This window comes from Podarcis melisellensis (assembly GCF_964234715.1).
Source record: "Podarcis melisellensis genome assembly, chromosome: Z".
Taxonomy (NCBI): Eukaryota; Metazoa; Chordata; class Lepidosauria; order Squamata; family Lacertidae; genus Podarcis; species Podarcis melisellensis.
Genome location: NC_138547.1, coordinates 1,661,425 through 1,673,923, shown reverse-complemented (window position 1 = coordinate 1,673,923; position 12,499 = coordinate 1,661,425). Strand labels below are relative to the sequence as shown.

General features: G+C 51.8%; 1 protein-coding gene across 1 annotated transcript in view; it reads left to right on the top strand.

Annotated features, from left to right (window-relative positions):
* The window catches only part of CRB2 (crumbs cell polarity complex component 2), a 70,065-nt gene that overhangs the window by 56,106 nt on the left and 1,460 nt on the right, over positions 1-12,499 (top strand). The window contains exons 7-12 of the mRNA XM_081896296.1: positions 196-1,140; positions 1,573-2,135; positions 4,893-5,058; positions 5,929-6,796; positions 8,273-8,389; positions 10,939-11,065. Coding sequence (XP_081752422.1) covers positions 196-1,140; positions 1,573-2,135; positions 4,893-5,058; positions 5,929-6,796; positions 8,273-8,389; positions 10,939-11,065 — 2,786 coding nt within the window. The remainder of the gene's footprint in view (positions 1-195; positions 1,141-1,572; positions 2,136-4,892; positions 5,059-5,928; positions 6,797-8,272; positions 8,390-10,938; positions 11,066-12,499) is intronic.

The window sequence follows — 12,499 nt, the reverse complement described above, 5'->3', positions numbered from 1 at the left end:
TGTAGCCTCTCTTCACCCCGCTGTAGTGAACCCAGCAGATGCTTTAGCTCCTTTGCTGCAGTGGAAGCAGCAAAGCAAGTGGTGGGCTTGTGTGTCAGGGTTGGGAGCGGTGTCTCTCAGCAAACAGTTCCCACTTCAACTTATCCCTCCCTCCCTCCCTCCCTCCCTCCCTTCCTTCCTTCTGGTGTACGCCAGGTGTGGAGTGTGCCACTGACATTGACGAGTGCGAAGACCACCCCTGCCAAAATGGAGGAGCCTGCGAAGATGGCATCGCTGACTACATCTGCCATTGCATCCTTGGTCCAAACGGCATTGCCTGGGGTGGGAAGAACTGCTCTGTGGAGCTGACTGGGTGCCAGAACCACAGTTGCCAAAACGAGGCCTTGTGCATCCCCACCTACCAGTCTGAGTCCCACGGCCACCTGTGCCGCTGCCACCCTGGCTTCTATGGCTCCACCTGTTCCACGCCAACCACCTTCTCCTTCACAGCCAGTGTCTACCTCTTCATCAACATGACTCTAGACGATGAGAGTGCCAGGGAGGCGCCAGAGGGGCACCAAGCCAGTGTGGCTCTCCGGTTCCGGACCACCCTTCCCGATGCCATCCTCTTCTACCGAGGCCAGCCAGGAGAGCACCTTCTTCTGGAGCTCTCTGGTGGCCTCCTGCGAGTGACACTTTTGATGCGGGACACTCCGTTGTCTTTCACCTTGGAGGCACCGAAGGTGGCCGATGGCCATTGGCACAAGGCAGAAGTCCTGCTGCAGGATTCTCTCGTGCTCAAACTTTGGCATGAAGCCTGTGCTGGGGGTGTCTGTTTGCATAGCAGCCCCATTGGAGAGGGAGCCCCCATTTCATTCCTGCCCTCCTTTTTGCACATATATATTGGAGGAGTTGAAGAGGACTTAACGCCTAATCCAACAAAGAGTTTCCTTGGTTGCTTGGAAGACTTGCAGATCGATTCTAAGGTTGTCTTGCCACAGGAGGTGATCGGACGGAAAGCCCCTGGGTTTGAGCTGGGCTGCAAGAGGACAGAGTGGTGTCACTCCCAGCCCTGTTCACATGGTGGCCAGTGCATTGACCTCTGGGCAGACTTCCGCTGTCACTGTGCTCGGCCTTATGAAGGCCGTACATGCGCCTATGGTGAGTAATGAGTGAGAGTGCCTGTGAGAGGGAGGTGGGTTGGCTTGGAAGCAATCCTCTGTTTGGGGGAGGTGATGTAGGCCTGGGGTGGAGAGGTTGCAGTTCATGGTTCATGTGCTTGATCTTATGGCAAGAGAGGCAATTCTCCTGGGCACCCACTGTAGACCCAACAAAGAGCCACAACAAAGTGCCACTGGGTGCTCTTCTCCAATGCTCAAGGGCAGGCAATTGCACACACAGCAAATTATGGCCGTGAAGGTTGCAATTGCCAGTGGCTATGTTCTGCTGTGGTCCTTAAGCAGAACCTCAGCCATTTCCAAAGGTCCCAGAGGGATGATGAATTGGTTGAGACCAGCCTAGTGGTCTCAGAATGGTTTTGTTCTGATGCTCCCTTCAGCTCAGAGTTGCCATGCATTGTTCTTTCTTCCTCAGAGTCTCCTGCAGGAACTTTCAGCCAAGACAACTCCTCAAGCTTTGCTGCCTTTGCAGTTAGCAGCAGTCTCGGGGCAAACTTTAACCTTTCGTTTTTCATCCGAACTCTGAGGCCCAGTGGTCTGGTGACCCAAATCAGCAACCAAAGTGAAGTTTTCCTCACAGTGTACCTGAAGGATGGGCAGCTCCAGCTGGAGGCACCTTCTGCTGCTCCCATTGGGCCAGCTGGGCAGCTGGCGGATGGCACCAGGCACTTTGTGGTGCTTTCCTTCCACAATGGTCTTGTTTACACCAGCCTTTTAGGCAGAGAGGAGGAACTAGGAGCCCTGGTGGTGACTCCTCTCCCGCCTGGCTTCGTGGTTCATGTGGGTGGACTCCCGGACCAAGACAGTGCTGCCACGTGGGGAGGGCCTTTTAAAGGCTGCATTCAGGATGTTCAACTCAATGACTGGCAGATGCAGTTTGCCCCTCATCTGGCTGCTAACCACAGTGGCCCACAAGAGAAGCTTGTGGGGCAAACCACCAACGTTGGTTTCGGATGCACCTCTGATGACACCTGCAAGGTAAGGAGAATGCCAGAAGTTGTCTGTCTCTGCTGATAATGGCACTATAGTGCAGCCTTTGCAAGCCTGGTGCCCTCCAGATGTTTTGGACTACAATTCGCATCAGCCCCACCCAGCATGGAGTTGTAGTTCAAAACATCTGGAGGTGACAGCAAGTTGGCAGAGGCCAACTTGTACCCCTGTGAACTGAAGGGCAGAAGGAGGCCTAACGAGCTCGGTGATGGTTTCCTCAAGTGGCCACCAGCATTCCCTTGCAAGCCCACAAGCAGGATACGCCTCCAACAGCTGGCAACTGGAGGTATCCTGCCGGGGAGTCACACCTTGAGAAGACAACTATATTAGGGCCATCCAAGCAACCCATGGAACAAATTCCATAGGAGGCGTGTGAAATGGGGTTTACTTTTGCCAGACAGCAAAGTTATGACATTTCTTTTTGTTTATAGTTTAGAGAGAAGGCAAGAAACCGTGAGGAACACACATGACAGAGGTGTACAAAGTATGTGTGATGTGTAGAAAGCAGATAGAGATGCATTTTTCCTCTCTCAAAAGTCTTATGGATGTCCAAGGAAACCAAATGTTGGAAGATTCAGGACCAACAAAAGTATTTCTTTCTTAAACTGTGAACCTTCCACTGCAAGAGGCTGTGATGGTCACCAACTTGGGTGGCTTCAAAAGAGGACGGGACAAATTCACGCAGGAGAATAAGGCTAATCATTGGCTAGTAGCCATGATGGCTGTGTCCTGCCTCTCCTGTCAGAGGCAGTATGCCTCAGTACCAGTTTCTGGGACAAATCTAAACTGTGGGAGCTGCTGTTGTACTGAGGTTCTGTTTGTGGGCTTCCCAGAGGCATCTGCTTGGCCACTGTGGAAGTGAGTTCTGTTCCGTTTCTGTTCCAACTACCTGATATAAATGAGCTGTAGAGAGATTGCAAATGGGCTAATGAGTGCATGCAAAGCAGAGCCCAGAAGAATTGGTGCACAATTGCTCTACCAGTTTCCTCCCCAGCGACAGAGTAGCAAAGGAAGCAACCTTATCTTGAGCCAGACCATCTAGACCAGTGTTGTCTACTCTGGCTGACAGCAGGTCTCCAGGGTTTCAGACAGGTGTCCTTCTTAGCCTTACTTGGAGATGCTGGAGATGGAACCTGGACCTTCTGGGTGCAAAGCATGTTCTCCGTCTATGGTCTTCCTGCAAGAGCAGCAGAGGAAGCTGCTGTTCAATAAGTCTATTTAGCTCAGTGTTGTGGACACAGACTTGCAGTCTCTTTCTAGGGTTTCAGACAGGTGGGCATGCCAAGCCCTACCTGGAGATGCTGAGAAGTTCACTGGGACCTTCTGCATGCAAGGCATCTCCCCCACCTCTTTTTCCATGACACACCTAAGCAAGAGGGGCAGTGAGTACCAGTTTGCCAGAGGAAAGGCCTGCACAGTAGCTCATGCAGGGCTGTTACCACCACTTCACTGTTGCTCTTGCCTTAGCATTGGCTTGGCATGGAGGTGAATGCCAAGGGGGGGGTCACCTTAGATAGCCTTTGCTAACCTGGTTCCCCCCAGCTGTTTTGGACTACAATTCCCATCAACCCCAGCAAACCAGGCTGGTGAAGGGTGGTCTAGAAGCTTACATGTTTCCAGCATTTCCTTCCTATGTTCTTCCTCCTTACGCTGTCAAAGGACCAGGCATTGGGCAGGCAGGAGTAACAGCATTAACCTGGCAAGGTGGAGTATGGACTGTCCTTTGCCTCTCTCCTCTATTCAGCATGTGCTCATGGTCTCTCTCTCTCTTTGTCCCCATCCAGCTTCTCATTCCCTCGCTTGGCCCTCAGATGAGCATCTTCTGCCACAAGGGCAACTACATGCATGCATTGCAACCTTTCTGTCTTGAATTGGCTTGGGGCTAAAGGCACCTCTTGCACACACAGAGGTCTTGAAAGAAGGCTTGTTTGGCAGGGGGAAATTTGATCCAGTGCTGGCCTACCCAGTGCACCACCTACACGGAGACACACAGATGCAGGGGACCCGCCCCCCCGGCCACCACTTCTCTTTCTCTGTAGTAAGTTACAGAGGGACAATGCTCCATCTTTATGCAGCTTAAAAGCATCCAGCTCATTAGTACAAAGAGAGATTCCCCCAGACTAGATCAATTCCACTCGATGATAACTTGGCCTCAGACCTCTCCTAAAGCACCCAGTGCAAACGAGAAGCCAAGTGCCAGCTTTCCAGTTGTTACAAATGGGGAGGGAGCAGAAAACCTTAGAGACGGTATCCTGAGCACAATGCCCTCCCTCACACCACCAAAGCTGCCACCAGAGTCCTGCTTGCAGCAGAAAAGAAAAGCACAAAGAGGCAGATGTGGGTGGCGAGAAAGTGAAAATAGCAGAAAAGTCGAGCGTAAGCGTGAGAAACTGCCATTTCTCCATGTAGCTCACTATGATCTATGCTGACTGCCAGGGGCTCTGCAGGGTTACAGAGAGGAGGCACTCAGACCCCACCTGGCGATGCCAGGGAGAGAACCTGGGACCTCCTAGCACTACCACCGAGCTAGACACCTTCTAGCCAGGGTTGGAAATTCAGTTGCTAGCCATGCATCCCACCGTTTTCATCCAACGGCAACTACGGCTCCCAGGCATTCCTCATCCAAATCTGCTAGCCTTCCCCCTGCCCCTCAGACCCCCAGCAATGCATGTCTCTCCAAAGCAAAAGGAAGAGTGGACCCTGTTCCTCCTCCTCCTCTGACCAGGCTCCTTTCTTGTCTTTCAGTCTGGGCCATGCCTCAATGGCGGCCAGTGCACCGTCACATGGAATGACTTCAGCTGCAGCTGCCCAGCCAACTTCACAGGCAAGCGCTGTCACGAGAGAGTCTGGTGCAGGAGTGAGCTGTGTCCTCAAGCCACAACCTGCGTGGATGTCCCTTCTGGCTATGTCTGTAAGCATCATGCAAGGGACAAAGAGAACCTGAAGCAAGAGGCGCAAGAGCCTCCCCTTTTCTATCATTCATTTAAAGAATTTATAAGAACGTAAGAGTAGCATGCTGGATCAGGCCCAAGGCCCATTTAGTCCAGCATCCTATTTTCACAGTGGCCAACCAGAGGTCTGTAGGACAGCAGGAAGAGTGCAACAGCACTCTCCTTTTCTGGGGTTTCCAACAACAATTCAAAAGCAGTTCAAATACAGAATACAATAAGCATAAGAGTATCTGAAACTGCATGAGATAAAACCAATCATAAGACAAATCTGCAAATCACAATAAAGCCCCTAATTGCAGATCGTATCAGCTGTGGACTAAAATCTCCCCACCCTTCACAGTGACTAATGCAGGTAAATATCCCTGTTCCACCCATACCCCCCCCCATCCTTTAAAATGCTCACTGTGGGCGAGAACACAAGAGCCTGCTGGGTCAGAGCAAAGAGCTTCCTGTTCTCAGTGGTGGACCCTTTGCCCCAGCAGGAAGTCCGCAAGCAGGAGATGAGCACAACGCAGCCCTTCCCACTTGTGATTCTGAGCAGCGGGTGTTTAGAGGCACACTGCCTTCAACAGACCACAAATTTGCCATGGAAGTTTGTTTCAGGGGGCAACACATCCTTCTTTAGTGGCCTCATGCATGTGTCATGAAAGTGGTGGCTAGGATTGGCACCAAGAGAGATATAGACAGTGATGCTCCTCAGTACACAGGGATAGTCAGTGTTGCTCTCTCTTGGAAGATACCTTCAAATGGGGATCCTTGTTATTTTCATTGGAGGCCCCCCCCCCGACCTGCCTCCTCTGACTGCCATGTTCACCTTCTCCTCCTTGCAGGTCTGGCCATGGCCACGTTCCATGAGCACGACGCAGCTGAATTCACAGCCAACGCGTCCATCACCAGAGCCCTCCATAGCCTCCGCCTGGACTTCAGAACAAGGGACCAAGACAGCATCTTGCTGCGGGCCGTGGTGGCTGTGGATACCCTCCTGGTGGCCATCCAGAACTCCTCTCTGCTGGTAGAGATCAGGAGTGGGAACGGCGTTGAGGGGGCAAACCTCCTCAGCCAGGTGCCAGTCTCAGATGGCGCCTGGCACACGCTTTCGCTGTCCATGGAAGATCCCTTGGCTCTCTCGTCAAGATGGCAGCTTTGTCTGGATGGGTCCGTCAACACAACCCTCCAGGGCAATGCTGGGAACCTGGACTTCCTGAAGAGCAACGCACTCATTGTCCTGGCTGAAAACTTCACCGGCTGCCTTGGGCACGCAGATGTGGGTGGAGTGCTTCTGCCACTGGCTGCCCCCACCGCGTACCCACAGCCAGAACAGTTCCTGCAGACAAACAGCCGGGCAACCCTTCTTGGCTGCCAGGGGCAAGACGTCTGTGCCTCCAGCCCGTGCCTCCACCAGGGGACCTGCCAGGACCTCTTCAACACCTTCAGCTGCGCCTGCAGCCCTGGGTGGGAGGGGCCTCTGTGCGAGGCCAACATTGACGACTGCAAGTCCAGCCCCTGCCTCCACGGCACCTGCATAGATGAAGTGGCTGATTTCCAGTGCAACTGCGAGAAGGGCTACATTGGGAAGCGCTGCCACATCAACGTGGACGACTGCATTAGGCACCAGTGCCAGAATGGTGGCACCTGTGTGGATGGGGTCTACAGCTACTCCTGCAAGTGTCCCCCACAGTACACAGGCCCTCACTGCGAGTAGGTGTCCCCCCCCCCCGCCCCCTGCCCCCTAAGGGTGCTGCTGGAGGGAGCAGGGCTTCCAGGGATGGTGCTGGGAAGATTAGCCTGAAGCAAGCTGTTTGTTTCTCTGTTTTTATTTATATTTAAACACAATTACCAAGCAAATTGTTGTCTTCCAGGGCAAATGTGCAGATGTTGAGTTTTGCATGCAGTCATCCACATGGCATCAAAACAGACTTTTGGGAAATCTTCTGTGCTGCAGATTAAGCTCGCGTCCACAGGGCATACACTTCAATCTAGAGCATTAAGATAATTTTTCCGTAGTGGCTGCTGCAGTTGAGACAGAAGGGAGATTACTGCACTACAGTTAATAACCAATACACTGTTTCTTTACTGATGCCTTTTGCACGCTGCTCCACAGCAAAACGTTCCCTAAGCAGCTCGTGATAAACAAGTAAAAGAAAACCTTAAATCAAAACAAGAAACCATTAAAATACGAGAGAGACCTGGCATGTTTAGGAAGCAGGCTTATAGCATGGAAAAGTTCCATTTCTTTCAGTAATTCAACTTAAAAGGTGAAACTAATATATGAGATCGACTCAGGACATGTGAAGTGAGATCTGCTTCTACTTCTCCGAGGTCCAATCTTGCTCCATTTGCAATCCTTGTTTTGCTGATTTCATTGAATATTCTAATATTCTGAGATGGTTCATTTGGGGTTTTCATCAGCTGTACGCCATGATCATCACAATTGTAACAAATCAAGGCTTGACCTGTCTTACTTGGCATTTCATGAGTCAATCTCATATATTAATTTCACCTTTTAAGTTGAATTACTGAAAGAAAGGAACTTTTCCACAATATTCTAATTTTTCGAGTTTCACCTGTAGTTTAGCCTGTCGGAGTCTCTTTGGGGCTCCAGGCAAGAGTCTCTCCCACCTGGAGGTGACAGTGGGGGTTGGACCTGAGACCTTCAGCATGCAAAGCAGGTCTCAGTCACTGAGCTGAAGCCCTTTGAGTTGCAATGAAACAGGACCTGCTGCACCTCCGAAATGCAAATCAGAGGTCTGGATTGCCCAAGTCTCTCAAGAAGCCTGGGTGGACCAAGAGGCCCCTGCCTGGCACTGAAAGGGCTGTGAAGCTGGTGACAGGAACTGAGCTTCCCTGGGAAGAGAAGGCTTGCCTGCCTCACTGCATTTGACCTCTGGAAGGACCTTGTGGGGTCAGACAGATGCAGATGGGACATGGCAGCCTCTTGGATAGTCTCGTCCCAAGCCTTCCTGGGCATCAGGGCAGGGGCGGCCAAGCACAGCCCCAGGATCAAAGTGGGCATGGCCAAAGTGCATCTATTTCTTGTATCTATTACAAGTGCAGATGTGCCGGCACTGCCAGTGTTTGTTTTGATTTCATTAAAAGTCCTTCCCCCTTTTAAACAAACTTAGAAAATGTATGCTGTATGTATGCTTACAATCTTCTTCTTCTTCTTCCAACCAGGTGGCCGTACCCACCTGAGCAATGCGGGAAGAACTTCACCTGCCTGAATGGCGGCAAGTGCATGAGTGGCGTCTGGGGAGCCAACTGCACCTGCAAGCCAGGCTACACAGGCAGAAGGTAGGACCAGAGTTCCCCATTGCAGGCCAGGCCAGTGGCCCAAGGAGCCCAGCAACTGGTTTCTTCAAAAGAGCAGCTTGGCTGTTTTCACAGAATGCATTCTCATTGTATTACCCTTTAAAAACAACCCTCTATGTATCCAAATAATATCTATATAATACTGAGTTTACAACTGCATAGGTCAGTGTTTCCCAACCTTGGGCCTCCAGATGTTTTTGGCCTACAACTCCCATCATCCCTAGCTAGCAAGACCAGTGGTCAGGGATGATGGGAATTGTAGTTCAAAAACAGCTGGAGGCACAAGGTTGGGAAACACTGGCATAGGTAAAGGTAAAGGGACCCCTGACTATTAGGTCCAGTTGTGACCGACTCTGGGGTTGCGGCGCTCATCTCGCTCTATAGGCCAAGGGAGCCGGTGTACAGCTTCCGGGTCATGTGGCCAGCATGACTAAGCCACTTCTGGCGAACCAGAGCAGTGCACGGAAACGCCGTTTACCTTCCCGCCAGAGTGGTACCTATTGCTGTACTTGCACTTTGATGTGCTTTCGAACTGCTAGGTTGGCAGGAGCAGGGACGGAGCAATGGGAGCTCAGCCCGTCGTGGGGATTCGAACCGCTGACCTTCTGATCGGCAAATCCTAGGCTCTGTGGTTTAACCCACAGCGCCACCCACATCCCACCTACAACTGCATACAGAATATCAAAAGGCAATTGAAACCAGAAATTCCCAACAACCTCATTTCAGTGAGGAGTCTCTCTTGTTCCTGCAAATAGGCTATAGCTTCTGATTCCTTAGAGCAGAGGTTTTCAACCTTGAGTCCACGGCTCCCTTGACCAACTCCATTCTTTGTGGGTCTTAGGGGCCTACTTACATCCCCCCTTGCCTGCAGAGCTGGCAGCCCCTCACCCTTTTTCGAACACCCTCCCTTGTGGAGTGTTCCCTCAGCCTCCTCTCCTCTCCCCTCTCCCTGGGAGTCCTCTGGGCAGCTGCTGTCTCTGGTCTCTGAGCTGCCCCCCCTGCCCCAAAGAGAGATGGCTCCTCACACTGCCCCACAGGGGCTGGGGAAGCACCCCCTGGCCAGCCCCAGAGCTCGCCTGGGGAGCTTGAAGCCAGGGCTGCTGCAACAAACAGCTGCGCAAGCCTTGGGGAGGCAGAGAGGCAAGAGGGCATCAGAGAAGGGAGGGAGGGAGGGAGGGAAGGAAGGAAGGAAGGAAGGAAGGAAGGAAGGAAGGAAGGAAGGAAGGAGGCCAGGGTTGCCCACCGCACCCCTGACCATCCTTCAAGGCACCCCAGGGGGCCATGACACACTGGTAGAAAACCACTGCCTTAGAGGAAAGATCTTTATCAGATCTCACTTTCAATCAATGCTCTGGTTCTCCAAAAATCATTGAGAAATAGGTTCAAGTCACACTTACTCAGTCTTCCTTTATAGAAAATTTGCTTTTGGGTACCAAACTGTGCTTCTATATAAAATGCAAGCTGCCTGAAAGTCTCCACAAGACTAAGGATGTGGTTATAAATGTGTGAGTGCAGTACAGTGTTGACCCGCAAGACGAATGCCTCGCAAGACGAAAAACCCGCAAGACGAAAGGGTTTTTCGGTTTTTGCGACGCTTCGCTAGACGATTTTCCCTATGGGCTTGCATCGCAAGACGAAAGCCCATAGGGAAATCTCCGGGGACCTCTTTTAAATGCTGGCAGTGGGGAGCAAAGCCTCCCCCCCCCCCTCCGGACTTCAGAAGAGGTCCAGGAAGGCCGGCGGGGGCGAAAGGCTTTGCTCCCCACCGCCAGCATTTTAAAAGCGGTCCGGGATAGCAGGGAAGCGCTTCCCGCTATCCCGGACGGCTTTTGAAGGCAGGCGGGGGGGGGGGGAGCAAAGACTTTTGCCCCCTGCCAGCCTTCAGAAGAGGTCGGGGGACAGACTGTCCCCAGACCTGGTCTGAAGGCGGTTCGGTTTCCATAGGAACGCATTAATTGATTTTTAATGCATTCCTATGGGAAACCGTGCTTTGCAAGATGAAAAACTCGCAAGACGAAAAGACTTGCGGAACGAATTAATTTCGTCTTGCGAGGCACCACTGTATAGATACTGTTTGGATATATTTGGGTCTCTTTGTTGTGTGTAGAGACTATTGCCATGAGAGACTCACACAAAGCACACAGTTGGCCTGTCTTTATTGCACCAAGAAGAGCAAACCACCCTAAGATGACCAGTAAGCCAGCTGGACCTGTGGGAGGGCTGGAGCCCACAGATGGGAGCAAGCAGGAAGTGGGAAACTGAGTTTTTCAGCTTTTGGTGCCTTTAAGGAAAAGAGACCTCCGGCTGTTTCTACGCAGGCACTGCTTAGAGTACAAAGCCCACCATGGCAGCTGTGTCTTCCACAGGGCCGGCCCTTTCAGTACAGTTAGCTTAGTACCTCTCCAGCTTGCTAAGTTCACCCACTGAAGAGGCAGAGCCCCAAAGCAACCCCTCCCCTCCCCTCCAGGTGCCTATTGTAATGCCATCATTTCTTTTGGGTTGAGGCTGACTCTTGCCAATTTCTTTTGCAGATGCCAGATCAACATCAATGACTGCGACCCCAATCCCTGCCAGAATGGGGGGACCTGCCAGGATTCCGTAAACCGGTATCGATGTGTGTGCAGTGCCAGCTACACTGGGGAGCGATGCGACATTGACGTAAGCCAATGCTTCCTGTGCGTAGTGGTGGGTCAGGCTTTTGTCTCTTAAGGCTAAGGCAGTTTGGCCGAGAGGGAAAGGAACTGTTTAAAAATCCTGGTCGGATTCAGAGGCAGGGTGGGGGGCACTGGGTCTCCTCCCCACAACTCTTGCACCAGGAGAGTTCAGCATTTGCACTCAGAACTTATTTTAAACATCGGGCCAAAATGCTCTCTCTCTGTCCTTGGAGGTTTGAAGCAGAGGTTCGATAGTCAACTGTCATCAACTATTTAGCCGAGATTCCTGCCTTGCAGGGGGTTGGACTAGATGACCTTCAGGACCCTCCCAACTCTATGGTTCTATGAAAATGCAATCAAATAACTCCCATTAGCATATTCCCTGCACAATTTTTGGATGGTTGTGGAATTCAGAAAGTTTTAAGTATTATTGGGGTGGGGGCATAGGTCAGTGATGAAGTGTGAGGGAACAGGGTCCCCAGGAGGTGAAGAGGGGCAGAGAAGCACAGTGTCTGCCCTGGGGAGAGGGGTCTGTGCCTGTATGTGTCGAGGGCCAGGAAATCTATATGAATTTTAAAATACCCTAACCGAGCATGCTGTTTGCTTGTGGTGGGAGAGAGATACTTGATGCTTTGCTCAGCAGACAGGGGAATAAGTCTGCGTTGGGTGGGCTTCTCTTTGCCTGCCCTGCATGCTCCTCCTTGCATGGAATGTGGTTGCATGTGGGTGACTGGGGACTGGTAACATACTAACCTTGACTGCATGAACCTGCCCTTAATGCCATTGCATGTCTGCAGGGGAGACAGGCTCTCTGCTGTTGCTGTTGCAGCTCTGCCTCCTCCGACTGATGCTTCTAAACAACCCCTTTGTTTAGAAGCCTTTGCATGCCTGAGTCTGAGGCAGCAGCCCCACTGCCTCCAGGGGTCTTGGCGCTGGTCCCTTCCCGTGGGCTTCCTGCATGTTGATGCTTGCTCTGCTGCCTCTTCTCTTTCGGTTCTAGACCACAACTAACCTGTGTGCCTGGCTCTGAACAGTGCACCCTCCGCGGCCTGGCCCCTTCGCCCCATTGTGATGCTGTCTGGTGGGACAGAGCCTCCTGAAATCTAACACAGAACATGCTCCACCTTGTTAAGTGCAGCAGATAAAAGGTTTTGAGCTGCAATCCGCTGGCCCCACGCCAGGGTGGAGAAGCTGCTTGCTTAAACTGCCCTCTAATATAGCCAAACCCTATTCCAATTGCACAACACATCTGATATATCCAATTGCAAGGCTTAGGAGCTCAGAATCCACCCAATTACCTGCTTACAAATCTCCCTCCTGGTTTCTCTCTGGGAAGGTAGCAGTGGCTTGGCCAGCAAGCGTCTTAGCTGCTGAGCTGACACACTGCTGTTTTTAGTAAGGCTTATGCTAATCTTGTGTCCCCGAAACAGTTCTGTGA